The sequence below is a fragment of the Gnatocerus cornutus genome, chromosome 8 (genome assembly GCF_029298725.1).
Source record: "Gnatocerus cornutus isolate USDA-ARS CGAHR chromosome 8, icGnaCorn1.1, whole genome shotgun sequence".
Taxonomy (NCBI): Eukaryota; Metazoa; Arthropoda; class Insecta; order Coleoptera; family Tenebrionidae; genus Gnatocerus; species Gnatocerus cornutus.
The window spans coordinates 9,216,866-9,242,533 of record NC_142240.1 but is presented as its reverse complement, the minus strand read 5'-3'; the positions used below and the strand labels follow the sequence as shown (position 1 = coordinate 9,242,533).

The 25,668-nt window shown below is 37.3% G+C and overlaps 9 protein-coding genes across 10 annotated transcripts; 8 read left to right on the top strand and 1 right to left on the bottom strand.

Moving 5' to 3' along the window:
• Window positions 1-525: 525 nt before the first annotated feature.
• Window positions 526-8,383, top strand: LOC148169547 (TWiK family of potassium channels protein 7). Its single transcript, XM_088043206.1, is given in 5 exon segments — window positions 526-764; window positions 1,199-1,472; window positions 6,017-6,412; window positions 7,104-7,324; window positions 7,664-8,383. Coding segments are annotated over 5 exon segments (1,218 nt in total). The 5' UTR covers window positions 526-605; the 3' UTR covers window positions 7,832-8,383.
• Window positions 3,667-4,987, bottom strand: LOC148169548 (odorant receptor Or1-like). Its single transcript, XM_088043208.1, has 5 exons — window positions 4,296-4,987; window positions 4,148-4,247; window positions 3,996-4,100; window positions 3,796-3,951; window positions 3,667-3,746 (listed from the first exon to the last, which is right to left on the bottom strand). Exons 1-5 carry the CDS (start codon window positions 4,985-4,987, stop codon window positions 3,687-3,689), a joined length of 1,113 nt encoding a protein of 370 aa, XP_087899334.1. The 3' UTR covers window positions 3,667-3,686.
• A 638-nt stretch (window positions 8,384-9,021) lies between the features above and the next one.
• Window positions 9,022-10,382, top strand: LOC148169546 (lipid storage droplets surface-binding protein 1-like). Of its 2 annotated transcripts, none has more exons than XM_088043214.1 (4): window positions 9,022-9,150; window positions 9,445-9,568; window positions 9,617-9,802; window positions 9,883-10,382. In XM_088043214.1, exons 2-4 carry the CDS (start codon window positions 9,446-9,448, stop codon window positions 10,210-10,212), a joined length of 639 nt encoding a protein of 212 aa, XP_087899340.1. In that variant the 5' UTR covers window positions 9,022-9,150; window position 9,445; the 3' UTR covers window positions 10,213-10,382. The 2 variants fall into 2 exon arrangements, with proteins under 2 accessions (XP_087899340.1, XP_087899339.1); XM_088043213.1 differs by having other exon boundaries at window positions 9,871-10,382.
• A 295-nt stretch (window positions 10,383-10,677) lies between these two features.
• Window positions 10,678-12,620, top strand: LOC148169545 (uncharacterized). The gene is made up of 2 exons (XM_088044204.1): window positions 10,678-10,806; window positions 11,322-12,620. Exon 2 carries the CDS (start codon window positions 11,349-11,351, stop codon window positions 12,618-12,620), a length of 1,272 nt encoding a protein of 423 aa, XP_087900330.1. The 5' UTR covers window positions 10,678-10,806; window positions 11,322-11,348.
• Window positions 12,621-12,624: 4 nt separating this feature from the next.
• On the top strand, window positions 12,625-13,800 carry LOC148169544 (uncharacterized). Its single transcript, XM_088044203.1, has one exon. It carries the CDS (start codon window positions 12,625-12,627, stop codon window positions 13,798-13,800), a length of 1,176 nt encoding a protein of 391 aa, XP_087900329.1.
• A 209-nt stretch (window positions 13,801-14,009) lies between these two features.
• On the top strand, window positions 14,010-15,438 carry LOC148169543 (uncharacterized). Its single transcript, XM_088043207.1, has 2 exons — window positions 14,010-14,101; window positions 14,152-15,438. The coding sequence occupies exon 2, from the start codon at window positions 14,157-14,159 to the stop codon at window positions 15,351-15,353; it is 1,197 nt and encodes a 398-aa protein (XP_087899333.1). The 5' UTR covers window positions 14,010-14,101; window positions 14,152-14,156; the 3' UTR covers window positions 15,354-15,438.
• Window positions 14,014-17,348, top strand: LOC148169542 (uncharacterized). Its single transcript, XM_088043205.1, has 3 exons — window positions 14,014-14,101; window positions 15,898-15,943; window positions 15,992-17,348. Exon 3 carries the CDS (start codon window positions 15,992-15,994, stop codon window positions 17,237-17,239), a length of 1,248 nt encoding a protein of 415 aa, XP_087899331.1. The 5' UTR covers window positions 14,014-14,101; window positions 15,898-15,943; the 3' UTR covers window positions 17,240-17,348.
• A 223-nt stretch (window positions 17,349-17,571) lies between these two features.
• Window positions 17,572-22,164, top strand: LOC148169541 (bestrophin-4-like). The gene is made up of 3 exons (XM_088043203.1): window positions 17,572-17,881; window positions 19,619-21,088; window positions 21,718-22,164. The coding sequence occupies exons 1-3, from the start codon at window positions 17,811-17,813 to the stop codon at window positions 22,001-22,003; spliced, it is 1,827 nt and encodes a 608-aa protein (XP_087899329.1). The 5' UTR covers window positions 17,572-17,810; the 3' UTR covers window positions 22,004-22,164.
• Window positions 22,165-22,223: 59 nt separating this feature from the next.
• On the top strand, window positions 22,224-24,305 carry LOC148169540 (bestrophin-4-like). The gene is made up of 6 exons (XM_088043204.1): window positions 22,224-22,358; window positions 22,404-22,514; window positions 22,564-22,735; window positions 22,853-23,446; window positions 23,491-23,963; window positions 24,010-24,305. Exons 1-6 carry the CDS (start codon window positions 22,288-22,290, stop codon window positions 24,179-24,181), a joined length of 1,593 nt encoding a protein of 530 aa, XP_087899330.1. The 5' UTR covers window positions 22,224-22,287; the 3' UTR covers window positions 24,182-24,305.
• The last annotated feature ends 1,363 nt before the right edge of the window (window positions 24,306-25,668 follow it).

Here is a 25,668-nt window from a genome sequence, read left to right as displayed (position 1 = left end):
TTGCATCAATTTAATTTTTTACATTTCTGAACTGCATTGGCGTTTAAAATGTTTCTATTACAAGTGCGAACGAGTATTTATTGTTAGATTAACATTATTTTTTACAATCATACCATACGTCCTTTTTAATTTTGATTGTTCATTGTTTGCAGTTTCGTTTAATCCATTTTAACATTTAAATGAACTCGGGAAAAAGCTCGAATTTACAATTCTGATGACCGGTTTTATTTTACGGAGATATGAGAAAAGTTTGATTAACGTCGACATTTTGAAACATGTAATTTAAACGTAACCTGTTATTTGATCTCATAAATTCCAGGACGTGTAACCAACCCAAAAGTTCAACTTTTATCGCAAATTGTAGTTAACGTTAAAACCCCCAATTCTCAAGTCATTCTAGATCCACGAAAAATATGTATAAAAATCCCCTGTCCGCTGAAACAATGACAAATGTGTCTAAAATCGCTAGGCGCATCTCTACGCTTTTGAGAATATCATAGAGCGTCGCGACGCTTCCGCGTCTAGTTGACTCCAGCTCAGCTTCTCGCACAAAAGGACGTAGTCATGCCGGTGATTTCGACCGCGAAGTGTGTTCTTTAGTGGCAATGGTTCCAGAAATGATGGAAACGACAGTTTACATTAGTTCGCCGGCGGACTTTCCAACTAGAGTTAAAAATTGGTGGAAAAGACTGCGATTAAAAGCGGCTTTACAACACATCGTACTTTTAATTACTCTCATGGGGTACACCGTTTTAGGGGGACTGGTAATTTTTTAACCAAATTACTAACAGCTATGTTTAATAAATACCAACGATACTTAATTTCGATTTAATACGCTATAAAGATGGGCCATACAATTTATTGAGGTATAAACTAGGCAAGTGAGCAACAAATTTCAACTTTCAAAGCAAATTGTTGAAGTTAGATTGTCTTGAGTGAATCCAATCACAATTGAAATAAACATCTCGGCGTAAAAATAATTATCGGGCGTTGTATGACAAAACTTTTCGCCAAGTTTCCAATTCGAGACGTGCTTTGAATTTTTTCTTTGCAGTAAAACGGAAACATTGTAAGCTGCGAAACTGAACCGTTCAATAAGATCAAATGAAATAAAACAATTTACACAAACTATCGCTACTATAAACTAAATTTAAAGTAGCATTCAGCCCACTTCATTGTGTAAATATTTTTGTTTCAGATTTTCCGACATTTCGAATATCCGGCTGAAATATCGCGAATAAACTATTTCAACACGACTTTGATATCGAAACGCGTCAATTTGATACAACAAATAGTGAATAACAGCGATCTAACAAACTTGGACTATTTCATCTCGGGCGAATTAGAAAATTACGAGAAGATTCTCCAAGACGCTTTTTCTAAAGGAGTCACGTTGTCTCCACAAGAACAACTAGTAAAATGGACTACACTCAAAGCTGTGTTTTTTTCATCAACGGTTTTAACGACTATTGGTAAGTACGTCAACAGCAATAATTAATTATCCACTTGAACGAGCTTCCTACCCCCAATAGCTGAAAATTAAATCTCGTGTGTTTGCTCTAGCTTAATTAAGTAAGGAACAAAGATGAATAAACCATGGAAAAATGATTGATGAATCAAGAAAAGTGAAAGTTCGTTACCACATTAAACAAATAAATAATGTCATTAACGGGGTCATTGTAAAGCTGAAATGGCTCCAGACAATAACAAACGGGGAAGATATCTTGGATTTATGGTAATGGCTAAATGTGTTTCGTTGATCCTGGATTTTATCATTTCGGGAATGTTTTTTGTAAAGTTGCCCTAATTAAGCAGCAGATGTTTTGGATAAGAGGTTTCACAATCCAACAAGATGACATAAAAATCGTGGTGGAGGCGCCGGGTCAACTTTTTATTACAATGTTTTAGTAATATTGGAAAAACACATTCTTTTATGGGATATAATTTTTTTTACATACAAAAATTCCCATTTTCTACAACTCTACGACTCGTCTCGTTTTATGAGTCCTATTCACAGTACATAAAAACCTGTCACATATGATATATTGATACGTATGAAGGCAAATTCCTAAAGGTAATCAAGTTTGAAGAAAAAACTCCCAGCCATAAAACATTTTTTATTTTTTAAGAAGCACTTTTAAAATTATTCCTATAAAACTAAACACCGAAACACTTACTTACTTTACTTTCCCCGAGGCCAAATCGATTTTCATCGGACTTAGTTGTGCCTTAAGCACAAATCGCCAGAATTCCTCGCCAAACAGGAAAATAAATTATCATCAGTTTCCGTTCGTTTGAAAAATATTCCGTGTTTGTCGAAGATCTTGCCTAAATTTATTCATTCAGTTACAATGAATCATGTATGAGCCAATTTACGAAAGCGGAGGTGACAAAATTACGAAAATATGGTCACAACATCAAAAAATACCAATTTGGGGGCGCATATATGACTTTGTTGAGATAATGAAGGAGACGAACTACAAATAGTTTCAATTTGCCGCGTTGGCATCGCGTAAAATGAACATTAACACGAACCTCTAATTGGTGAAATCCCCCAGTTATGATTTCGCGCCAGTCGTACCAATTCACAACGGTCGCGTGTCCTTCGGCTTTTAATATCCCGACTATCCTGAAGGATATAAAATATGATTCAGAAAAGTAGGGTAATGTTTACACATTCCCTTTTAGATTCCCGGTATGGGCCCATTGGAATTACAAATCAATAATAAAAGAGTCCACAGATTACACGAAACGAGAATATGTGTATTTATTTAAAGAGATTTATGGATTCAAATCTTTGAATGTTCCAGAAATATCGAAGCAAATTGCCGTGCGTCCGGTCTACGACAATGAACTGGAATTAAAGATTTTAGGTTTTTAATAATATACTGCCGTAAAATTCTTGAAGGATATTTTATCTACTGTTCGTTTATGAGTACATTGTTTTGAGTTTGAAAAAACGATAAACGTTCTCTGTTTTGCTTAAGTGGATTACAATCGAGCTGAAATTTAACGAGCTCAGACAAAAATAAGTTTCTGTTGCTAAAACACAGTTTGGTTTTTACTGATTTTGTTACAGAGCTTCAGATTTGATCGACCAAACAATCAAATGGACGCTACGTTTTTGACCTGTTAGACAGTTTAGTTTAAAGTAAATGTTGCAAAATTATATAAATGTGTCAGAAATAGATTATGACCATCTTCCATTGTTTTGTAAAAATTTTATGAGAAACTACAAAATATTTCACTGCGATTGGGAGCAAGCACTACTTGACTACAGAACTACCACATTAAACATTTAGAAGTTGAGGGAAAAGAGTACAGTGAAAAATTCAAGTGAAATTCCCATTGCAAGAGTTGTAGGATTGAAACAAAATTGCGTTCTTTTTTGTACTTATTTGCAATTTATATTACCTCTGATACTAAATTTGGAAGAATGGCGGTCATAAAATATAAATGGACCATAATACATATCCGCATAATTATGTAGGAGTCAATTTAACTGGATCTCCGTCAAAAATCGAATTTCCAGGAACAAAGTAATTCGAAATGAGCTTTTACAACTCGAAGGTACTTTTGCAATATGTAATTGTAGTGTTTATTTGCAGATGTTCAAAGAGAATATTAAACTTGTGCATACAGTTTTATCTGCTACTTCTAAAGAATTTTTTGTTTCCTCTTGTTTGTTACTCCTTGTCGTGTACTGTTCTCAACGCCATAAAATATGCCCAGGACGAGCGAAGAATCTGTAGAAAATTAACACTGAAACTCCTGTACGTCTCTCCTCATACTTACACTAGTAAAAGTCATTACACTTATGGGAAACATGTTCCCAACGTACAGAATGATCGGTTTTTCCAATCTCATCATAAAAAACAGTAGATCTTTCTTGAAAGGTTCCGAACAGTCGTACCAACCGCACTCGAAGCAAGAATAGCGAAGTTTTTCACTCTAAAATTCATCATGCGTTTATGAGTGGAATAAAAATTGATTACCTTCACAATGACTTCGTTTCCAAACCAACAGTATAGAAATATTTGCGTAAAAGCGGCACCCTGATAAAGTACGAGCCCGACAAAAGTCGCATTGAACTTTGTAAGCTAAGATTGGAATGACAAATCAATGCGATTTTGTGACATCTTCTTACCAATGAAACAAGAAACATAGTTTCACAGAGAGTTACGACAGTAGTGGCAAATTGCATGAAAACGAGTTTACCAAAAACAATTCCGATTGTATCAGCCAGTCTAAAATCTTGGATTATAACAAGGATAAAATCCAGTTCGAAATTATACGTCAGGATTAATTTATGTCTTTCGATGCATTGATGTAAGTTCTTTGAGGCATTTTCGGAATTTTTTAAATTACTAACTTCATCATAAAGAGTGTCACATTGTCCTCCCACTCCCATCATTAACACTGCGAATAATGTGTCCATTCCAACATTACTGAAAGCAAGACAGGTTATCATAACACCCTGCCAAATGTAAATCTCTGTGTAGTAGTCCTCTGAATGAGGAAACCAAGCGTTTGTCGGCAATCTTGCTTCATTGGCGAGAACTGGAGCAAGTACCCACATCCCCAACGCAAAGGTTGCTAAGACACAAAAGTAATAAAGTAAGGCCTTCGCCCAGAAAATCCCACTTGTCAAAATTTTCTCTTGTTTAGAGTTTGTTGGTTGCAATTCCGGTAGTTCAAGCATTTTCACGATATTTTTCAGATGTCCATGGTTCTTTTGCAATATTTGAGCTTTGATAACGACTGCAATTGTACTCAGCAAATTATACACTGTGGCAGTAACCTCCTCGGTGTTATCGTAATTTTTCATTAAATACATCACACTTGTGATGTTATACAAATACATATTTGTCACCATAAGGATTGAATACACTTTGTATAAATTTTCATGGCGTGGCGTCGGCCAGTGACCCATCAATTTCAGTAACACCACAGTGGGAGAAATACCTCCTAACAAGTCGAGCACCATTCTTGCAACTGTTGGTTATGCTACTCCGTTTTATTCAGATTCATTAAAGTTTCAGTAACAGAAAAATAAATTGATGAAATATTCAGATCGAAATGACCAACCTGGCGATCCGCGTTAAGTTCATCGGAAATATGCATCAAATTATACGCTTTTAATATTGAAGAAGATATATTTGTTATGCAGCAAAACGTGGCAGTTCGTGTTCTTGAAAACTAAAGGAAAAACTTCATTACTCTTTTATTGGAACTAAGAATATAAGTCATCGATTTACAGCGTTCTGTCATTTTAAATTAGTTTTCACTAGGAAGGATTGATTATACCAGTAGAAACTTTTCTGTGGACACAAGGGAACGGACTATTTTTGGTTTTATTTGAACGCGATTAATTTACAAGACCTTGTTGTCTGCAAAAGTTGCCAAAAAAGCTTTATAAACATTGCGACCGAGTATCGTCGAGACTTTCGTTATGAGATATTGTTTTTATAAAGCTAGTTTTCGCAAGGATGTCGACTGAACCCTCCATTTTCGTCCAAGTTGTGATTAATGGAAAATTTAAAAGTGTTACAATGTTTTTAGTTGAATTATCTTATTAGAAATGAATTTAGACCCTAATTCACTTGGGAAGTTTATGCGTTTCACGGTCCATTTGCGTTTATCCCACTCATGATCCTTTGTAATTTGAAAGGAAAAAACATTTCATGGAAAGGAAAGGCAATACAGAGAAGACGTATATATTTAAATGGAGTTAGGATGCTACTGATGGTAGCACTACTAGATTCTCTTGTACCTCCACGATTAAATTTATTTTCTAGGGTCCGTAGATTGTACTAGCACTTATTTGTCTGTAGCAAATTGCGCCACTGGCTGTATCGCTAAGAATCCTTCCTCTATTTTTTTTTCCGTCTTAATTAACCGTCCTCGCTTTCATTAAAAAACTCAGACATCCATATGTAATCCCCTGAAAGCGCACTTTATCAAATTCTGCATATGCTAACAAGAGCTCTAAATCACGAATCTGATCTAATTCCAGGATATGGAAACATCGCACCCGTAACAACAGAAGGTCGCGCTTTTTGCATGGTATTCGCTCTTGTGGGAATTCCACTCACCCTCACAGTAATAGCAGATTGGGGGCGTCTGTTCGCGACAACTGTTTCAACACTTGTAAGGCACATGCCACCTGTACCAAAAAGACTTAGGTAATGTAGAGGCCAGGGTGATAATGTGATAATAATTCGTTTCAGAAATGCAATGATGGCAGGGAGAACTTCTTCTTACGCACTTTCAGCAGTTTGTTTCTTATTCGTATACTTGGCGGCGGGAGCAGGACTTTTCGTGATTTGGGAGGACGACTGGACGTTTTTTGAAGGATTTTACTTCTGTTTTATTACCATGACCACGATCGGATTTGGGGATTTAGTCCCGAGTAAGATTAACACGATTTTAGTAAGCAATAACAAAGCGCCCCGCTGGGACGAGAATTTTCCATTTCATTTACATTGTCATCACTTTTCGGCAGTTTTTACCGATTTGGTGTCAAGGGCGTAATGAGAACGGGAGGAGAATGTCGTTTGTGGAGAAATATGACATTTAGGAGGTCATAGCTTGTCCATTTCTAGTAACTTCATGATTACAATGATCTATAATTCAGTGGTGATGTCCCGCCGGTGCAATATTATTTTACTGAATCTGTAATTTGCTACCTAAGATGAGCTTTCGTAAATTTATTGCTCCAAAGCGTCGTAGAACAAGACTCAGAAATTTATCGAGCCCTTGAAACTTTCTAATTAACATACCCACATGGAAAAAAGCGTCGATTAAGTTCCATAATGGTGGCAAACTTATATTTTATGGCTTTGTGAAGAGGCGCCAATATTCTCTGATTTTAGTGATTCATAAAACGACTGACCGAAACGTCGATATGTCGAAGGTTAATCAAGTTATATACACAATGAAGAATATTTAACCGCATTACTACTTTACGTGATTTTGTGTATTTAGTGGCTAGGCGAGTATTTTCGCTCTCATGTTTATGCCATGACGTCAATGTCAATAACCAGAGAGTTATGATTGAGAGGAAAAAATCCGGCTCTTACTTAGTCCCCAATTTTTTTCAGAAAATCCAACATATATGCTCGTCTGCACGTTGTACATTCTGGTGGGTTTGGCTTTAACGTCTACTATAATAGAATTAGTGAGACGACAATATGCCCAGTCTTGGCGACAGTTGCAAGCTCTTCGCGGGCCTCTTGCTGAAAATTTCAGGAAGCTGGCTGACAATGCGCCGGGATTAGACGTGATGGCGTTTCAGCAGGATCTTATGAAAGTTTTAACAGTGGTAAGGTGACAACGGATATTTATTGGGGTGACACCGAGTTTAACCATACAAGGGAAATTTACGTGCGTTATTTATTAAACAGACAAGATCGATGTTGAAAATCGTCGCCTATTTCCAGTTTAAAAAAACATTGAATATACTAAATATTTGTCGACTTATCATGATTACTTTTACCAAAACGTAGACTTTATCATTTGTTTTGGATGATTTCATAATAAAAAAATAGGTTATCTGAACGTTTAATAAAATATTAAAAAGTTCATGTTAAAATTAACACTTGTTTGATTTTAAGACAACAAAAACTATCCATCTTGAAGTTCAAATTGTAATTTTGTTCAGGTGACGATGCCCAAGAGATCTGCGTTCTCCAAAAGAGAGAAAAAACTGAAGCAGAAAGAATGGGAAGACGCCATCGAAGCAGTGATAAGAGATATCACTGTAGGAACAGCAGCCGCTGAACAGAAGCCTCCGATGGTTCAGATAGTAATTTATGAGAGTTCCGTTTGAAAGGTCAACAATTTTATCTACAATGTCACGAATTGCATAACACGAGATCCTCGAAGAAACCACTAAAATCATATCAACTTTAAGGTCGATGCTCACTAGCTGTAAAAGTATAAAAGCACAAAGGTCTGTATTAGTTTCGCTTGTTTTTATTGATTCGTGAGGGAAAATGTCATTTTTGGGGGCTAAAGTTCAAAAGCGATCGGCAAAGTTAACATTTGCGGGTGGAGAAAACTAGTTGACTTTTTGGTTTTTACAGTTAAATATTACTAAACTCTGTTAAGTTTATTCAAAATATTATTTATACCGAGTGTATAAATTCTGATGAATGTAGGACAAATCGATACGGTGATAAATTTTCTTCCTCTTTCGTATCATTTTTTACTGCGGCTAGTTCTATTACTTACTTGTCAAAACAAAATCGAGCAGGCAAAAGACACAATTATTTTCATTATATTTTTTCGGCGATTCCAGCAACACTAGGTATCGCATGCAATTACGACTCTTCTTGCATGTCACACGTTACACGTTGTCCTCCAACTTTTTAATATTTGTATCCACATTTTAAAATTTTTTAGACTGTTGTATAATAAACTTTCATAAAATCAATCTTTGATTTTTTACTTCTCGAAGAAACAGTGGTTTCAATGTGATCAGTGCGAATTCTCAGAGTATTTGCACTAAATTAAAACACCTTTAGAACTACATATATTAAATATCTAAGGTAAGTATAAAGCAGACTCGTGTTGCTTCTCTTTACGAAGGACAATAAACTACTCTTATTCTACTTTCCTGCAGAAACATCCCACTCCCTACTATCCACCGAGTGACTCATTATCCTAATTACTAAATTTAATTTTAGCAACTTTAAAGTGTGACATTCCTTGTACCTAAAAGTACTGAACATTGTCCCCGTCAAATTGGGGGCAGAGTTCATGAAATTGTGCAATCCCGAGATTATCAACGTGTACTGAATGAATCATGGCGTTTTGTAACTTTGTTTGAACGTAAATTTTCCCAAAGTCATTATGCTTTCCTTCAAAATTACTTCTGGGGACTCCTTTCTCCGTGAAAACCCGAAAATTATTACGAAAAACCGCGCAAGATTTTCTGGAAATTTCATTTTGAACTTTGGACCCTCACACGTACGGTATTATAGGGTATCATGTGATACACAATGAGACTTCAGAGCAAGGGTCCCCCACCTCTTCCTATATATACTATACAAAATAGTAGACGACCTTAATCTGGTACAGTTCGAGTTTTGTGTGGCGTTATTTATCATCGTTCAGTGTTTTCCAAGCAGCAATAATTGAATTAAAGTAAGTATAACAGTGTGGTGAATCGATTTTTGAGATACTTTCATTCGGTTGAGGGTGTTTTCATCTTCAAGTTAATAAGATTAGGGTTGCTGCTTCCGCTTTTTTATACCGGCTCTCATGGAAGCTTCAATATGTCTTAAATGATTTGACCTCTACGCTGTAAAAACTCGGTCAGTAAAAACACTCCATTGTGGTCTTATCAAGTTTTTAAAACGATTATCAGATCAACACTCCAACGTTCGTGTTCTTTCTCGCTGCATCGACTACGACATTAACACTTTGATAATTTTGCAGAATGGCTGATACTCAAGTTAACTCAAACTCCCCCACGTGCATGCAGTCTGTGAACCGTGTGGCGAAGCTCCCCGTGGTGGAATCCTCCATCCAAGCCGCCACCAGCATTTACGACAAAATCAAAGTAAGTTTCCTTCAAGTTTTTTCGAACTGTTTCTAACTCTTCTTTCAGGACTACAACGGCGTCACCCAATGGACCTGCAGCACCGCTGAAAGCGTCGTCCACAAAGCCGTGGAAGTTGGCAAACCCATCGCCCAAGGCCTTGAAGGCCCCATCAAGAAAGTTGATGGTGTTCTTTGCTCCGGTCTTGATTACGTTGAAACCAAAGTTCCTGCTGTGAAACTACCACCTGGTGAAGTAAGTAAATTTTTCATTTTCATCTTTCCATCATCATCATCATCCTCTAAAAAAAATCTCTTATTTAGATTCTTTGTCAGATGTACACCACCACCAAAGACTACGTCAACAACACGGTGACGCCGGCTGTCGGTGCAGCTTACTCCTTCGTGGAACCAGCCGTTAAATCAGCTTATGAAAAAATCGAACCGGCTGTTGAAACAGCGAAGACTGTCGTCGAACCCGCCGTGGAAAAAGCCAAAGTTTTCGTGGAGCCCGTTTATGAGAAAGCTAAGTCGATTGTCGAGCCTGCCGTTGAATCTCTTAAGCAATACGGACACAAATTGGAGACACAATGTGCACGTGGACACCCGGAAGGAGACTTGGAATGCGATGAGTGTCAAGCTGTAGCGAAGAAGATGCAGCAGTAGGATAGTGTTAATTTATGTTAAATTTTGTATGTGCTCACATTTTAAGACTGCGTTTTATACTGTTTATATAATATTAATGGGCGTTATGATCTTGGAATTGCAAATTTTAGGCAAATTTCAAGATTATAATCGATAAAGTAGTATTTTTGAATAAATATTTTTACTCTTGATTTCGTTCTTAATTTTTTCAGCCCTGAGGCTCCAATTTTTCTCCCAATTGGCTGGGAAAAGTGGTTTTTACAAATTCGGGGCTTTGGATTTTGTTATCAAGGCGGCAAATTTGAAATTCTCAATTTGTTATATTGCGTCCATGAGAATAGAATGTTTTTCAAAGAGAATTAATAATAATGCCAAGCGAAAACTTTGATTTTACATGCTTCTACGTTTTGCGTGCTTGATTACTTGTACAGTAATTACGATAAGCGGAAAATTTTAAACGTTGCTGATTTAGTCTTTGACCAGCGGTTTAAAGATAAGTACCCATCGTAAAACAAGTTAAAAATTGAACGTTTTTGTAGTAGTTAAATTTTAAAGTCAAAAAAAACTACCAACATTACTTAATTTTTGGTTGCTACTTAGTACCAGTAGAAACCTGTAAGTATTGACCAAATTGTTCACGAGATGGAAATACTTATTCTCATAAAAAACTGTTACAAATCTTGCGGCTACAAAATTTTGATTCTTATTTCTTTAGTAGGATCCAATTTGATAATTTTATTTAATGTATTGTTTAAAAAGATTTCTTGCTTTTTTGCTTATTGTTATTCAATAACACCTTTTTAAAATTTAATTAGTAGCTGGTACTAAAAATGTAAATTCCACAAAATTTTCTCGCCTCTAAAGTCATAATTGCTGCATTTTTACTTATGCAATTTTAGTAGCTCCTTATATAACAAAATCAATCGATTTCGTCCACATTTCTCAGTAAAGTCATACTGATAAAACTAGTTCACGGTCCAACAATAAATCGCAACACCATCAAACTGTAAGTTTCAATTCAGTTCAATGTGATAAAGCAAACAATTAGTGCACAATTCCGGTTGCATGATGCACCCAACCATCTGATGTCCAAGGCCGATAACAATTAATTTTCATTCCGCGTGTTGCAGTGAGCAATCAGTTTTGACCAGATCGCCATGGACGTAGTTGAAATCAAAAACATCAAGAGTGTCATCAAGTTGGATGGCAACAAAACCATCCTAAGACACAAAGTGCAACGTTTAACAGCACCAGGTGAAAACTACGGAAGTTTAATGTTGAAAGTGGACCTGGAGATCGCGGACCAGAATGAAGAAGTTCATCTCGTTGCGAAGATGTTACCACCGACTCAGTTCATGCGGGAGGTGTTCAACACCGACGTGACGTTCCAAAATGAAAATGGTTTCTATAAGTATGTTTATCCACTCTTGCAGAATTTTCAAAAAGAGCGCGGGGTTAAAAAGATCATCGACTTTGCTCCGAGATATTACGGAAGTCGGTTAAACTTGGAAGATAACAACGCGGCGGTAGGTGAAGACGCTGTTTTATTTCTTGAAAATCTAAAAATCGCCAACTACGTTACGTTGGATAGAATCGCAGGATTAGATATAGATGTTGCGAAGTTGATTTTAGCAGAACTCGCATCTTTGCATGCTGTAGGTTTGGGATTGAAATTACAGAAACCGCAAGTGTTTAACCAAGAGATCGCGCCGTTCTTAGACACGTGGAAATCAATGCCTGATCACTACCAAAAACTCTTAAAAGATTTAGTACGATTAGTCGACAACACGGATGCTCTCAGACCATTCAAAGACCAGATCGTCAAAGAGTTTGGTCAGCAAATGGTTGTAAAACCACCGAGAGAACCGTTTGCTACTATCAGTCATAACGACTGTTGGACTAACAACACCATGGTCAAGTTTGAAGGTGGTAAACCGTCCAAAATCAAAATCGTGGACTACCAAGTCGTCGACTACGGTTCGCCTGCAAAAGACGTGCTCTTCTTCATTATCAGTAGCGTCAAGAGCGAGATTGTAAAGAAGTCTTTTGACGACTTACTCAAGTTCTACCATGAGAACTTCATTTCCGTGCTACGCGACTTGAAGTGTGACGTAGCACAGTTCAACTACGAAGCGTTCCTTCAAGAAATTGACTACGAGGCTAGGAACTCCCAGTTTGGTCACATTGCTTTCATGTTGTTTCCGGTGATGGCAGAGACAAAACACGCGACTGATGTTGCGGAAATGACTCCAGACAACCTCATCTCCGAGGAAGACAGCGACTTACTCAAAGAAAAGTTTGTGTTTTTTGTAAACGAGTTTGTTAAAAGAAAATGGATTTATAACTACATGTTTGTTTTTTTCCACACCTTTGTCCTTCTTTTAGATAACAGTGATAAAAGTAAGACCAGGTTTAGTCAAAGACAGTAGTAAAATGAATGTTAAAAACCTCGAAGGTCTTGTTCCTTTGCAAAAAGGCGAGAAAATCCTCCACCAAAAAGTTTCGCGTTTAACGGAACCAGGTGACAACTATGGAAGTATAATGTTGAGTGTGGTCATCACTGTCCAGACTACCAACGGAACGAAAGACATCCACGCAGTAGCTAAAACAGTTCCTCCCAATGAGTTCATCCAGAAGATCTTTGATACTCCTTTGACTTTTCGTAACGAGATTGCTTTCTACAAGGATATAATCCCACTTTTGCAGGACTTCCAGAGGAGCCACGGCGTGGAAAAAACCATCGATTTCACCCCAAAGTTCTTAGGGGGAAGACTTAATCTCGATGGTAGTGATAAGGTAGATGACGATGGCGTCCTTTTATTGGAAAATCTCACAATTGATAACTACAAGATCTTGGAAAGAACGCGAGGACTCGATTTCGATTCAGCTCGTTTAGTTCTGACTGATTTAGCTCATCTCCACGGAGTGTCTTTAGCGTTGAGATTACAAAAACCGGAAGTTTTTAAACAACACGTTCTTCCATTTTTGAGACCTCGGTCTTCTGTAAAAAGAGAACATGAAGCTATAAAAGAAAGAATCTTATCGGTGGTTGATAACAGTGAAATTTCAACCATGAAGCCGAGAATTATAGCGGCCTTCGATAATCAGTCAACACAACATGATCCTGAGGAACTCTTTGCGACGGTCGTGCATGATGACTGTTGGACCAACAACACCATGTTGAAGTTTCAAGATGGGTCTCCGATTAAAAGCAAGTTGGTGGATTTTCAATGCTTCACTTATGGCTCACCTGCCAGAGATTTGATCTTATTTCTGTTTTCAAGCGTGGAAAGCATCGTCATCGAGGAATTTTACAATCAGCTGATAAGATTGTATCTTGAGACTTTAATCTCGGTTTTAAAAACAATGCATTGCGATACTTCACGTTTTACCTTGGAAGCGTTGGAAAAAGAAATGGAAACTGAGGCGAAACAGTCAGAATTTTTTCATGTTATTTTTATGCTTTTTCCGATTTTTGCTGATAGGAAAAATGCGGTGGAATTGTCTGAGTTACGCCCGGGGAACATTCTGACGAGCGAACCTTCCGATTTACATAGAAAAAAACTTGCTTTCGTTGTTAACGAGTTTGCAAAAAGAAACTGGATCTAATTTGAATGTATAATAAATTGTAATGTGTTAATGATTTTAGAATTGGTTACAATCATATTTGATTTTGTCTTATATTGTTTATTTGGTGTTTTTATCTAGTAAAACAAAAAAATTACGTAGTTCCAACAGATCTGTTCCTAAATTTAGCGTTACGTCCTAATTATCTCTTCGTGATTACCCCACTCTCCCCTACCAATTACCGCAATGACGAATGAATCATTGTGGCGAGATATGTGCGCTTATTGAAACGTATTTTGAAAGAGACAATCTTTTATCTGCAATTTTCGCGCATCACTGTTACGTAAGTACATGTTTTATAGATTATTTGTCATGTAATAGTGTAAACAATAGCAACAATGGACAACCAAATAGCAAACTTGAGGGAGCTTCTAGATATCGGAGCCATCATTACCAACCTTGAAATTTCGAAATTAACAGCTAATGGTGAGAACTACGGCAGCCAAATGCTTGCTCTAAAAATACAAACTGAAACCAAAAACTACGAAACAGTGGCGAAGCTTCCACCGCGTGGGGAATTCATGCGGAGGATGTTTAACATTCCAGTAACGTTTAAAAACGAGTACGACTTTTACCACACGATAATACCAGAGTTGGAAGCCTTTCTAAACGAGCGTGGAATTGTGGGTTACTTAGATATTTTCCCCAAGTTCTTAGGAGGAAGATTGACCCTCGAAAAAGAGAAAAACGAAGTCGATGACGACGCGGTTCTCCTTCTTGAAAACTTAAAGACCCAAGGCTATGAGATGTTGCAACGTACCGTTGGATTTGATTATGAAACCGCTCAGCTGGTTATTAAAACCATGGCGAAGTATCACGCGGTATCCCTAGGTTTGAAACTGTTGAAACCAGAAGCTTTCCAAGAGAAGATTCGACCGCTTTTCCAAGAGTATCGAGTTTTTGTTTTCGATGACGCGGTCAGAGAGGGTGTTATAGAAAAGTTCAAAAACATGGTCGAAGACATCGACAGTTGTAAACAGTACTCTGCACGAATAGTTGAAACATTTCGCTCTTCGATTCTCATTTCTAAGACATCTCCGGAGTTGATTAGAGAACCTTTTGCCACAATCGTTCACACTGATACTTGGATCAATAATTTCATGATCAAGTTCCAAGGCGACAAACCTGTTCATTGTAAAATTGTTGACTTCCAGTTGGGCGAGTATGGATCTCCAGCTCGCGATGTTTTCTTCTTTATTTTTTCAAGCGTGCAGATCCCAGTTGTTCGGGAACATTATGACGATTTGGTTCAGTTGTACCACGAGACTTTGGTAGAGAGTTTGACAAGTTTTGGGTGCGACACTGCGAGTTTTAGTTTTGAAAAATTCCAAGAAGAAATTGCGATTGTGGCTCGGGAGTATGAAATCTTCCATAGTATTATGATGTTGCAGCCTATTTTTGCCCCAGATGAGAGTCTCAAAGAGTTGGAAGACTATAACGAGGAGGATATGTCAAAGGAAGAGCCGGTACCACCGAAGCAGAAAGAAAAATTGGAGTTTCTTGTACAAGAGTTTGCGAAAAGGAACTGGATTTAGAAAATTAACTCATTAATTGACGTAGCTTCATGTTTAGATTTTTGCTGGTAGTTTAATGTAAAACAATAAATTATTTACAAGTGTCCCACTTTTGGGTTGTTTATCGCTATTATCCGTGAAATTCAAATATGACCAAACACGCGCATGAAGAAGAATAGCGGCCGCCATAGGCGTCGACAATAGGAAATTTTAGCTCAAGTTAAAGTCTTGTTGTTTTAACTTTTAATGGCATTAAAGTGATAATGATAAATTTTAATTGCATTTTTAACTTTAGATTTAAAGATTCAATTTTTAAAAGTGAGAAAAACTGTTAATAAAATCTAAAACTTATGTTGTTTGTTGATATTACGCCACTGTTCGACAAGTCAGCTGAGTTGCGCGTCTGCGCATTGAAGAAATTTACCAATGCGCACATTTTTGTTTGATGATATTAAGATTTCACGATCTGTACCTAATCTAAATCCTGAAGCCTATTTTTGTGTGTAATGTGACGAACTAGTGCCTTACTTATCTTGTTTAACTAAATGAGGCAAACATCTTCCAGATAACCAACTATAAGCCTTCGCAATCTGAAAGAACCAAAATTTGAAGTAAGTGCGAAGACCCCTAGAGAATTGAGTTACAGTGTTCTTTTCCAGATGGAGCTCCCAGAAATTGCAGAATTCGATTCCCTTCTCCCTGACATCATTTCGAACAAGAAATATCTCCGGTGTGACAAGAAACCCCTCACTGCTCCTGGTGAGAATTACGCAAGTGTAGCGCTCGCAATCAATATCGTCGTCCAAAATGAAGATGGTGAAGAAGAAACGGTTCACACAGTTGCTAAATTTCTTCCGTCTAGCCAATTTATGGTAACTTTCATGAATGTGCCTTTTACTGTTCGCAACGAATTGGGATTTTACCAAACCATAGTCCCCACGTTGAGACAGTTTCAGAAAGAGCAAGGCTCTTCAAGAAGTTTAGATTTTTTCCCGAAATTTTACACAGGACGATTGAGTTTAGACCCATCGGCATCAAATCTTGACGAGAACTCCATCATCTTCATGGAAAATCTCAAAGTCGCCGGTTATACCCTCTGGGACAATCTTACCGGTTTCGATCTCAACATTACCAAAATCATCTTGGAAAATATGGCAGAGCTGCACGGTGCAGTCTTGGCGTTAAAACAACACCACCCCGACGTTTTCAACGCGAAATTGGAACCATTTTTTGACGAGTATCCCATTTTTATAATGGACAACAACGAAAAGTTTATGACTTCGGATCTGATAGTTAACACTATTTTGGCCGTGGTACAAGAAGATGAACTCTGCGTTCTATACATTGAAAAAATCCGTGAAATGATCCAAACTTGCGTGAAAAATTTAGGTCTTCCCAAAAACACCGCAAAGTTTCGCGAAGACACTTTCGCTAGTCTCATCCACGATGATTTATGGGTGAACAACATCATGGTAAAGAGCCATTTAAACAAAGTTGTCGATGTCAAGTTCCTCGACTGGCAGTTGTACGAGTACGCGTCAGTAACTAAAGATCTCATTTTTTTTCTTTGTACCAGCGTTGAAGATAAGGTTTTTAAAGACAATTTCGACGAGTTGTTCAAATTTTACCATAAGCAGTTGCTTGGGAATTTGGTAGAATTGAAATGCGATACTGAGAAGTTTAATTTTGGTGCGTTCGAAGAAGAGTTGCAACGCGTAGCTAGAGAAGTTGCTTATTTCTATGTGATGATAGCAATACCGTCTATACTTCCATCTCAAAATAACGTGTGGGAAGTTCATGAAATCAACAAAGAACGACTGCTTCAGCAAACGGCTAACATTTCAGAGATTTGTAAGAATAGAATTTGGTTGATCACGAGGAAATTCATTCAGAAAGGTTGGATATAAGAAAATGTGAAGTTAGGCAACCAACATTACGGACGCGTATTATTAGTTAGCTACCTCACAAGTTGTATTGATGTAAAATTGTTTCATTACTCGCAATAATAAAATTAATGTAAAATAAACAAAATGCATCTGTTTCATTATTGAGAAAGCCAAACTTCGATCAGCCCCATTTACCCCCAACATCTCTATAATGATCTTGGCGAGTGATAAATTTGGCAAACTTTTGTTGAATCAACGCTTATTTTTAAGCCTGATTACAATTACCACGAAATTAACTCTAATTAAACTACGGCCTTGAAAGGCACGCAAGCGCTAACTTCACTCAACTGTCTTTTGTTGCCGTCAAAGTTCTTCGCCGCTTCTTTGTTTGTTGACATAATCGGTCACAGTGTTGACAGTGACGTTTTGTTATAACCTTACTTCCCACCTTAGTATTTACTTTTATCATTTTTTTACAATTATGTGAGTCAGAATTTTCCACGAGGTATCATAAAAATATTAAAATCCTTGCAAGGCAGGGTATTCGACTATGATCAGCTGACAATAATTTTACATTAAAAAATATAGAAAAATGACTGTTACATACACGGGGGAGGTGGCCACATGTCGGGGGCTGGGGTGCTTCTTAAAACTGCTCAGGAGGTGAGTTTACTTAGTTAATTATTTTCGCCTTGATTACTCGATAGCGTGCGTCGGGTTTTAATTACTCAACAAACAGAAAATAATCCGCGTATGGTTGTTTTGATTGCGATAATGCGATAAAATGATACAATCAGTGGCGTAACTGTAACAGGATATCATCTGGAGGATTCATAAAACTTTGATTTTATTTGAAATCGTAGGAGTCGGGGAGTAAGCCAGGTGATGTGCTATTGGTTGATTAGTCCTGACGTCATGACTTTACTTTTTAATTTGATGACTTTGTAGTGTCATAATCAAGTTCAGGGAACGCGTAACTGTTTTAGCTGAACTGCTAATTCTTCAATGAAGTTGTAGTGAACAATTCATTTTGCTCGCCTATTAAGTTTGACCTTTTAACATATCCGCACGTGATTAGAATTGTAATGCGATACTCACGATAGTATCTAATTTATTCTAAGGCTTGATTTTGTTTGCACATTTGCTAAACATTTTCTTTTGTTAAAAATACTGTGTAAGAGTAGTTTCCGCCCAGTTGTATGATATCTGTAATTATTTTAATAAATTGGAATTGCCTTCACATTCCATGCGGACACGAACAACTCCGTTATAAATTGCAACAAAGTAATCCCAAAGCAGGCACTACCGTTTTTTCGTTACAATTTATAATATTTCTTCGTTATTTATGGTCTGTTGTTATAAATAAGACTTTGAGTAATTTATACTACTGTAATTTAGGTCATCCAGTCATGGTTTGTTTTATAATGAGCGATTCTCAAATTTATGTGTTATAAATAATTTAAGTCTTGCACTCTAGAAACTGCTCGAAATGGGAAAAATGCAAATCGCCTGGCGCCTCCGCCATTTTTAACAACCCTGTTTTATTACTACAACGTGTTTATAAATGTTTCTAGCATCAAGGGTGGCTATGAAATGTCAAAGAAGTTTGCCGCTCATTACAAATGTGGGTTTAAAGTTTTCAACTGACATTTGAAGTCATAGACAAAAGTCAATTTTAACAAAAAACTGTTCTAGTTACGGTTTGAAACTTAAAAATCAAAGACTTGGACCAAGGTTCCTAAATTTAACAGGTTTGCTCGTTACTAAGGCTGAAACTCCACCCCCTTTTGGTTGCTAGGGACGTGCGACCATAAATGACGTCACAAGAAAGTTCTGTCAATCGTTCTGCGGTGTAAAAACATTGCTGATCGCCATTGTTGTTTAACAAAGTTCTTGTAGAAACATCAGATTGTTAAATATTCCTGTTTTAAATAATAATAGCAATGAAAAAAGTCAATCGGAATTTAAAAGAGCTTTCCGATGACGTATTCGCGCCAGGTCAAGAGGCCTGCTTCTATTGGCTCAAAACTTTGTATCAAACCTGTTAATTTTAGTAACCCTGGACTTGGACACAAAATTGTAACTGAAACGTAACATTATAAATAATTTTCAAGATAGTTATATTCACTATAAAAACAAAGCGGCAAAATAGTGCACGGCAGGAATTCAAGAGCAACCCTTGATGCTAGAAACAATACAAAACACCTTGTATTATCATCTACGCCACTGTCTTCCTGGTTTGAGCACTTTCCACGACCAAAACCACATTTTATTTCAAACTGTACTTAATCTAAATCAATCTTGTTTCTGTTTCCGGTCAAATACCGCTTAATCGCTCAATAAACCCATTTTATTTGCGTTTGTTATTGCGATTTGTACAATCTCTTGTTTACCTTCCAGATGGAAAGGCAGTATTTACAAACTGGTATGGATGGACCTGCTTGTTTTCCTCGCGATGTATTACAGCCTCAATTTCCTCTATCGCTTTGCTTTAGACGAGCACGGAAAAGAACTCTTTGAAAGCGTGGTCAACTACTGTAAAGAGTACGGTAGCTTAATACCCCTCTCTTTCGTCCTGGGTTTCTACGTCACTATCGTCATGACACGATGGTGGAGTCAATATACTTCAATCCCATTCCCTGATGCTTTAGCAGTTTTTGTTAGCGCCACGATCCACGGCCAGGATGAAAGAGGGAGAGTGATGAGAAGAACAATAATGCGATATGTTTGTCTGTGTGTTACGATGACTTTCGCTATGATTTCGCCACGAGTAAAGAAGAGATTTCCAACTTTGGATCATTTTATTGAAGCTGGTATGATGCACCAAAGCGAGAAGGAAGTCGTCGCTGATCTGAATAAGAAGTTTCCGAATCATACGAAGCACTGGTTGCCCATAGTTTGGGCAGCTAGTATTATCACACGAGCTCGGAAAGAGGGACGAATTCGAGATGATTTTGCCGTGAAGACGCTGTTAGACCACCTAAACACCTTTCGGGGGCAATGTGGGCTTCTTTTGAGCTACGACATGATTAGTGTGCCTTTAGTGTACACACAGGTGGTCACTCTCGCTGTTTATAGCTACTTTCTTACCACCCTCATGGGTCAACAATGGGTGGAAGGAAACCAATACAAATTCGATTTGTACTTTCCTGTTTTTACCACTCTGCAGTTTTTTTTCTACGTGGGGTGGCTCAAAGTCGCTGAATCTCTTATTAACCCTTTTGGGGATGACGATGACGACTTTGAAATCAACTGGATGGTCGACCGCAACTTAAACGTATCTTACTTAATCGTGGATGAGATGCACCACGACCATCCTGAGTTAGTTAAAGATCAGTACTGGGATGAAGTTTTCCCGCAGCAATTACCAGTGAATGCCCCAACCCGTGAAAACCACCCTCTGCCATCCACCGCGAATATCCAAGTGAACAAAGTCGAATCTGATCTTATCGGACCTTCTTCTGTGAAAAATGAAGACAATATGATGAATGACATGCAAAGTGGACCCATTACGTTTGCGGCGAAACCAGGACGAGGGAATTCGCAAACTTCGATGGCCATGGGGAGTTCAGTGCCTGATTCCAGACCTATTTCGAGGAATAGTTCTGTTACGAGTATGTTGAAGAGGTTTTTAAGTAGGGAAGATAAACCTAAGTCGGAGGAAGCTCAAGAGTTGACGCAAGTTAATGTGAAGCCTCCGGGAAGTACGAAGAAGTTACCACCGGAAATAATAGAGGAAGTGGATGAACAGACGACGATTACGTCGCAAAAGTCGGCGAAAGAGGTCCGACCGACGGTTTTGGGGCTGTTTGGCCCGCCGCCTCCCTCGCAGCCTATTAGTGTGCCTAACTCTAGTACTAACAGCAATAGGTGAGTGTAGAGTTAGTCACATTAGCGTCGGTCCATATCTATTAAATATTAATTGATTTGATAACAAAATTAATTGAATTTCGTTCTTCATATTATTGAAGAATGTTAATGAATGTGTCGCTTTTTACTTTATTTATGAGTACATCGGTTTTGTTGAATTTTTTATAGAAAATTCAATTACACAACGATGTCATTAAAAATAGACGTAGGACTATGAATCATAAAATCTTTACGACTGCTCTCGTTGTTTAAAATAAAATGAAGTGGACCGATACTAATAATCACATTAACAACTTTAATCATAATGAGATTAGGAAGCGGTGATGGAACTTAATTAACTCGTGTATGTTTCGACTGATTAGCAGAGAGTTTAGACTGCTGAAAATTAATAATTGTGATAAACACCCTGCCAAGTACTCAACTCCAATGTGCCAATTTTTACAATAAAATCTTCCCAGATACAAAAGCAGTGAGTTTCATTTTAAAACTCCCGGCAATTCGAAACTAACGCAGTCTCCAAATTTTGATGTTATCGAACCAAACCTCTTTATTCACTTCTCGCGACCTCCAGTCCAATTTAATCCTGTCGGCTAATTGAAAAGTACTACAAACTGATAAGCGTTAATTAGTTACAGCAGGAGTGTTTACGACCCGTTTCCACTATCAGCTTCTGCACCGGTGACCCAAGACGACTTCAAAGACACAACCGATCGAGTGAGCATCGGTAGTTCTTCGTCAGAAACGGACGTTTTTGAGGAGCTTAAAAGGAAACGTGACGAAGAACGGCTTAGTCGATTAAAAATGAATTTGAGGTCGTCGAGTACTCTTCAAATGGATGGTAGCCAAGAGAGCGATCTTCTCTTGGAAAAGGGAGATGAAACTCCGGCTCCGCGCTCACCTGCTTCTGTAGTATAATCAGTATTTATTTATATCTGTGGCCGACTGATATTTGAGCTGAAATTGTGATATTTGGAAGAGTTTATTTTTTGGTACACCGCATAGGCACCATTTACTTGTGTTTAATAAGAGAACTTTCTTATGAGCTCACGTTTTTACGCAATAAATCATTGACATTAGCGAGTTTTATTATATTAACACATTTCGCCAAGTGTTTCTTATCAAATAAAAAGTGAAAACTGCATGACAATACTGAGAAAATGAGATAACATGGGAGAGATAATGCTCGGTCGTGATTTAAAATGACTGTGACTTACACGAGCGAGGTGGCAACTTGTCGCGGGTTCTCATGTTTTCTCAAGCTTTTGTTAAGGTGAGTAAATACAGTCATCATTGTTCCTTAACACTGTTATTTTAGATGGAAAGGCAGTATTTACAAACTTGTCTACGGAGAACTTATAGTATTTTTACTATTGTATTATTCCTTAAATTCCATTTACAGATACGCCCTGGATGATGCAGGAAAAGAGTGAGTAACGCGTAATGACGTAATTTAGAGTAAACTATTTCCATTTTAGGTGGTTCAAACACATCGTTAAATACTGCAGTTCAAGCACCAGCTTTATACCTTTATCGTTCATTTTGGGATTTTATGTGTCCATAGTCATGGCCCGATGGTGGAGCCAATATTGTTCAATTCCATGGCCTGATGCTCTGGCGGTTTATGTGAGCGCCACAATTCACGGACATGTAAGGCGTCATTGCAGTCATAAATTGTGGTTTACTTAGTTTATAGCTGTCATAAAACGATGGAACCGCAATTTGTGGACATGTTCGTGCTACCTTTCTAAATTCTTTAATTAAAAGGACGAACGTGGTCGTGTAATGCGGCGTACCATCATGCGCTACGCTTGTCTCTGCTTCACTTTGCTTCTCACCTGCATCTCCCCAAAAGTGAAGAAGCGATTTCCAACTCTTGACCATTTTCTAAAGGCCGGTCTACTCGAAGCCAGCGAAAAGGAGATTGTCCATAAGCTCAACGATCAGTTTCCGACGTATCCGAAGCACTGGTTACCGATAGTTTGGGCGGCTAGTATTGTAACGCGGGCTCGAAAAGAAGGAAGAATACGGGATGACTTCGCTGTGAAGACTATGTTGGACGAACTCAACATGTTTAGGGGTAACTGTGGGATGCTTCTGGCTTACGACTGGATTAGTATCCCTCTCGTGTATACACAAGTCGTTACTTTAGCTGTGTACACTTATTTCTTATCTGCTTTATTGGGACATCAGTACGTGGAGGATAACGGATACGTCTTCGATTTGTACTTCCCGATCTTCACGTTGTTGCAGTTCTTTTTTTACATGGGTTGGTTGAAAGTTGCGGAAACTTTGATTAACCCGTTTGGGGATGACGATGATGATTTCGATCTCAACTGGATGGTCGATAGGAATTTGCAGGTACTACACCAACCACCGGTTCACAATCTTAACATTTTTTCCAGATATCGTACCTAATTGTTGACGAAATGCATCACGAACATCCTGAACTAGTGAAAGATCAATACTGGGATGAAGTCTTCCCGGAACAACTCCCGTATACTACAGAAATTGAACCTGAAATGCACCCTCTACCTTCAACAGCAAACATCGTAACTAATTACGAAGATGATCTTATTGGATCAACCCACAAAATTAATGAGTTACACAGTGTTAAGGGATCGCAATATTCTCTTGGTGCATCTCACAATACTCTAGGAAATCGAACAAATTCTGTTACAAGCCTCTTGAAGAGGTTTATGAGAAGCGACAGTAATGATCCTGAAAGTAATGAAATGTTTACAAGAATTCCTAAACGAAGACTGGAAGAAGTGATTGAAGAAGTGGATGAACAGCTAACGATAATGTCTATGAACGGTGACAAGCCGAAACCATCAGTGATGGAAATTTTTGGCTCGTCTCAAACGGATGCCCAGAGGTATTTTCATGTAGGTTGTAAAACGGAATTTATTGCTTGCTTTTAGTGATAATGGGGATGATGAGGATGATGAACCTTTGTCGTTTGAGGAGTTAAAACGGCAACGAGAGCAAGACAGGTTGCATCGAATTAGGCAGAATTTAGCAACGTATTTAGAGAGTGAAGATCTGCCGCCGTCACCTCTTGCCGCTGGTTTTTCAGTGACAACTGAAAAATGAGGATTAGACAATATCGAGACAAAACAATTAAGGATGGTTCAAATTTTAAGTTACGTATTTATTAGATTAGATAAATGAACTGGTATAACACATTCAATAAAGTTATCTCATTATTTAAACAAAATTCGCGGAAGTGTGAGTTAAGAATCTAGTTTAAGTAAAATCTGTTGGTTTTTTAATCAATACGTTATAATGATCCCCTAAAAGAACAATCCCATTATTAGTTCTGAAGTAATTGAATAAGAAAGAATAGTTTTTTATTTATTTCTGCGGTTTTTTTTTTGCTAGAGGACCACACAACAAAATTGCGATTTGCTGTATTGAATTAGTTCTCTAATTTTCGAAGACCTGATTTTTGAAAAACTTCAATGAGAAGGCCAAAAGTAATTTCCAAAAAGTTTGTCCTGTATTGCCGGTTGCCTATGTATTATTCAAACCAATAATCCACATCAGCTTCCGCTTTTTTCTTAGTTATTACTTTATCAAGTGATTATTTTATTAGAATTTGAAATAGGGAATGTTTCCTAAACCTCTCAAATTGGGTTTTGGACACAATCAAATATTTATTGACACATTAAAAGGGCTGCAAAGTACATGGAAAACCTTGTGTTTGCACCCCCTTGCATTGTTGAACATTTTCTACTTTTATTTCAGGAACTGCTCAGTTATTAACCACTTTTCACTGATTAACATTTTAGTAAATTGCGTTAAAATGAGGACTTCTTAAGTAATTATAAAATTTTACTTCACTCATGAGTTAAAAAAATTAACAGAAATTTTAAATATTTATCTACTATTCAGTTGCACATTTTTCGGTGAACATGAATCATTTTAACTACCATTTTACAGATTGCTATTTAATTCACATTTAATAACGCAAACAATCAACAGTCTTTGTTCTATGATCTTTAGAATGAAATACAATGCTAGGATTTTATGTGTCTATAAATCATTACAATTGGTACATTTTATTCCTGTGTAAGGTGTTAATGTAAAACGTTTTATTAGAAGTTCACAATAGAAAAGTATGAATTGGTACTAAAAAATTGAAATTGACTGTTACAAAGTAGTTATTAAAAGTTGTAAAAAGCAGTATACAAAACAATGTTAAATTGAAACTCATAGTTTGCAACAAATTTACGTGAAAATGTTCAAATACTACGAAGAAATATTTTTTTCACTTGAAATTCTTGTAAGAATATCAAGAATAATGATAAAGAAAAAATACGAAAATATAAATCACTTTAAACATTTTATCAACACGGTATTTGTGGTACGAGATTTTTTGCTTGAATTAGTCAAAAAAGTTACAATATACTTTATAAAACTGATTTCCAGTCTTTCGAAAAGTAAGTGTGACTTAGTTCCCACGCTGCTGGACTGGAAAGGTCGTCCACTAAAATAAAAGCAAGAAAAGTAAACCCGCGAGGGTGGTGCTTATAAAGTAACTCGGAAATATACACGTGCTCAAAACTGGTTTATATAAA

Excerpts from the sequence above, each read along its gene's own strand:
- LOC148169543 (XM_088043207.1), top strand. The coding sequence starts at position 14,157 with ATGGACAACCAAATAGCAAACTTGAGGGAGCTTCTAGATATCGGAGCC.
- LOC148169548 (XM_088043208.1), bottom strand. The coding sequence starts at position 4,987 with ATGGTGCTCGACTTGTTAGGAGGTATTTCTCCCACTGTGGTGTTACTG. Across the intron at positions 4,248-4,295 it reads AGACATAAATTAATCCTGAC|ACTGGCTGATACAATCGGAA; the intron begins GTATAATTTCGA and ends CCAAGATTTTAG. Across the intron at positions 4,101-4,147 it reads CTATGTTTCTTGTTTCATTG|CTTACAAAGTTCAATGCGAC; the intron begins GTAAGAAGATGT and ends TTCCAATCTTAG.
- LOC148169541 (XM_088043203.1), top strand. The coding sequence starts at position 17,811 with ATGACTGTTACATACACGGGGGAGGTGGCCACATGTCGGGGGCTGGGG. Across the intron at positions 17,882-19,618 it reads TTCTTAAAACTGCTCAGGAG|ATGGAAAGGCAGTATTTACA; the intron begins GTGAGTTTACTT and ends TTTACCTTCCAG. Across the intron at positions 21,089-21,717 it reads TCTAGTACTAACAGCAATAG|TTACAGCAGGAGTGTTTACG; the intron begins GTGAGTGTAGAG and ends AGCGTTAATTAG.
- LOC148169540 (XM_088043204.1), top strand. The coding sequence starts at position 22,288 with ATGACTGTGACTTACACGAGCGAGGTGGCAACTTGTCGCGGGTTCTCA. Across the intron at positions 22,736-22,852 it reads GCGCCACAATTCACGGACAT|GACGAACGTGGTCGTGTAAT; the intron begins GTAAGGCGTCAT and ends TTTAATTAAAAG. Across the intron at positions 23,447-23,490 it reads TGGTCGATAGGAATTTGCAG|ATATCGTACCTAATTGTTGA; the intron begins GTACTACACCAA and ends CATTTTTTCCAG.
- LOC148169545 (XM_088044204.1), top strand. The coding sequence starts at position 11,349 with ATGGACGTAGTTGAAATCAAAAACATCAAGAGTGTCATCAAGTTGGAT.
- LOC148169542 (XM_088043205.1), top strand. The coding sequence starts at position 15,992 with ATGGAGCTCCCAGAAATTGCAGAATTCGATTCCCTTCTCCCTGACATC.
- LOC148169546 (XM_088043213.1), top strand. The coding sequence starts at position 9,446 with ATGGCTGATACTCAAGTTAACTCAAACTCCCCCACGTGCATGCAGTCT. Across the intron at positions 9,569-9,616 it reads GCATTTACGACAAAATCAAA|GACTACAACGGCGTCACCCA; the intron begins GTAAGTTTCCTT and ends CTCTTCTTTCAG. Across the intron at positions 9,803-9,870 it reads TGAAACTACCACCTGGTGAA|ATTCTTTGTCAGATGTACAC; the intron begins GTAAGTAAATTT and ends TCTCTTATTTAG.
- LOC148169544 (XM_088044203.1), top strand. The coding sequence starts at position 12,625 with ATGAATGTTAAAAACCTCGAAGGTCTTGTTCCTTTGCAAAAAGGCGAG.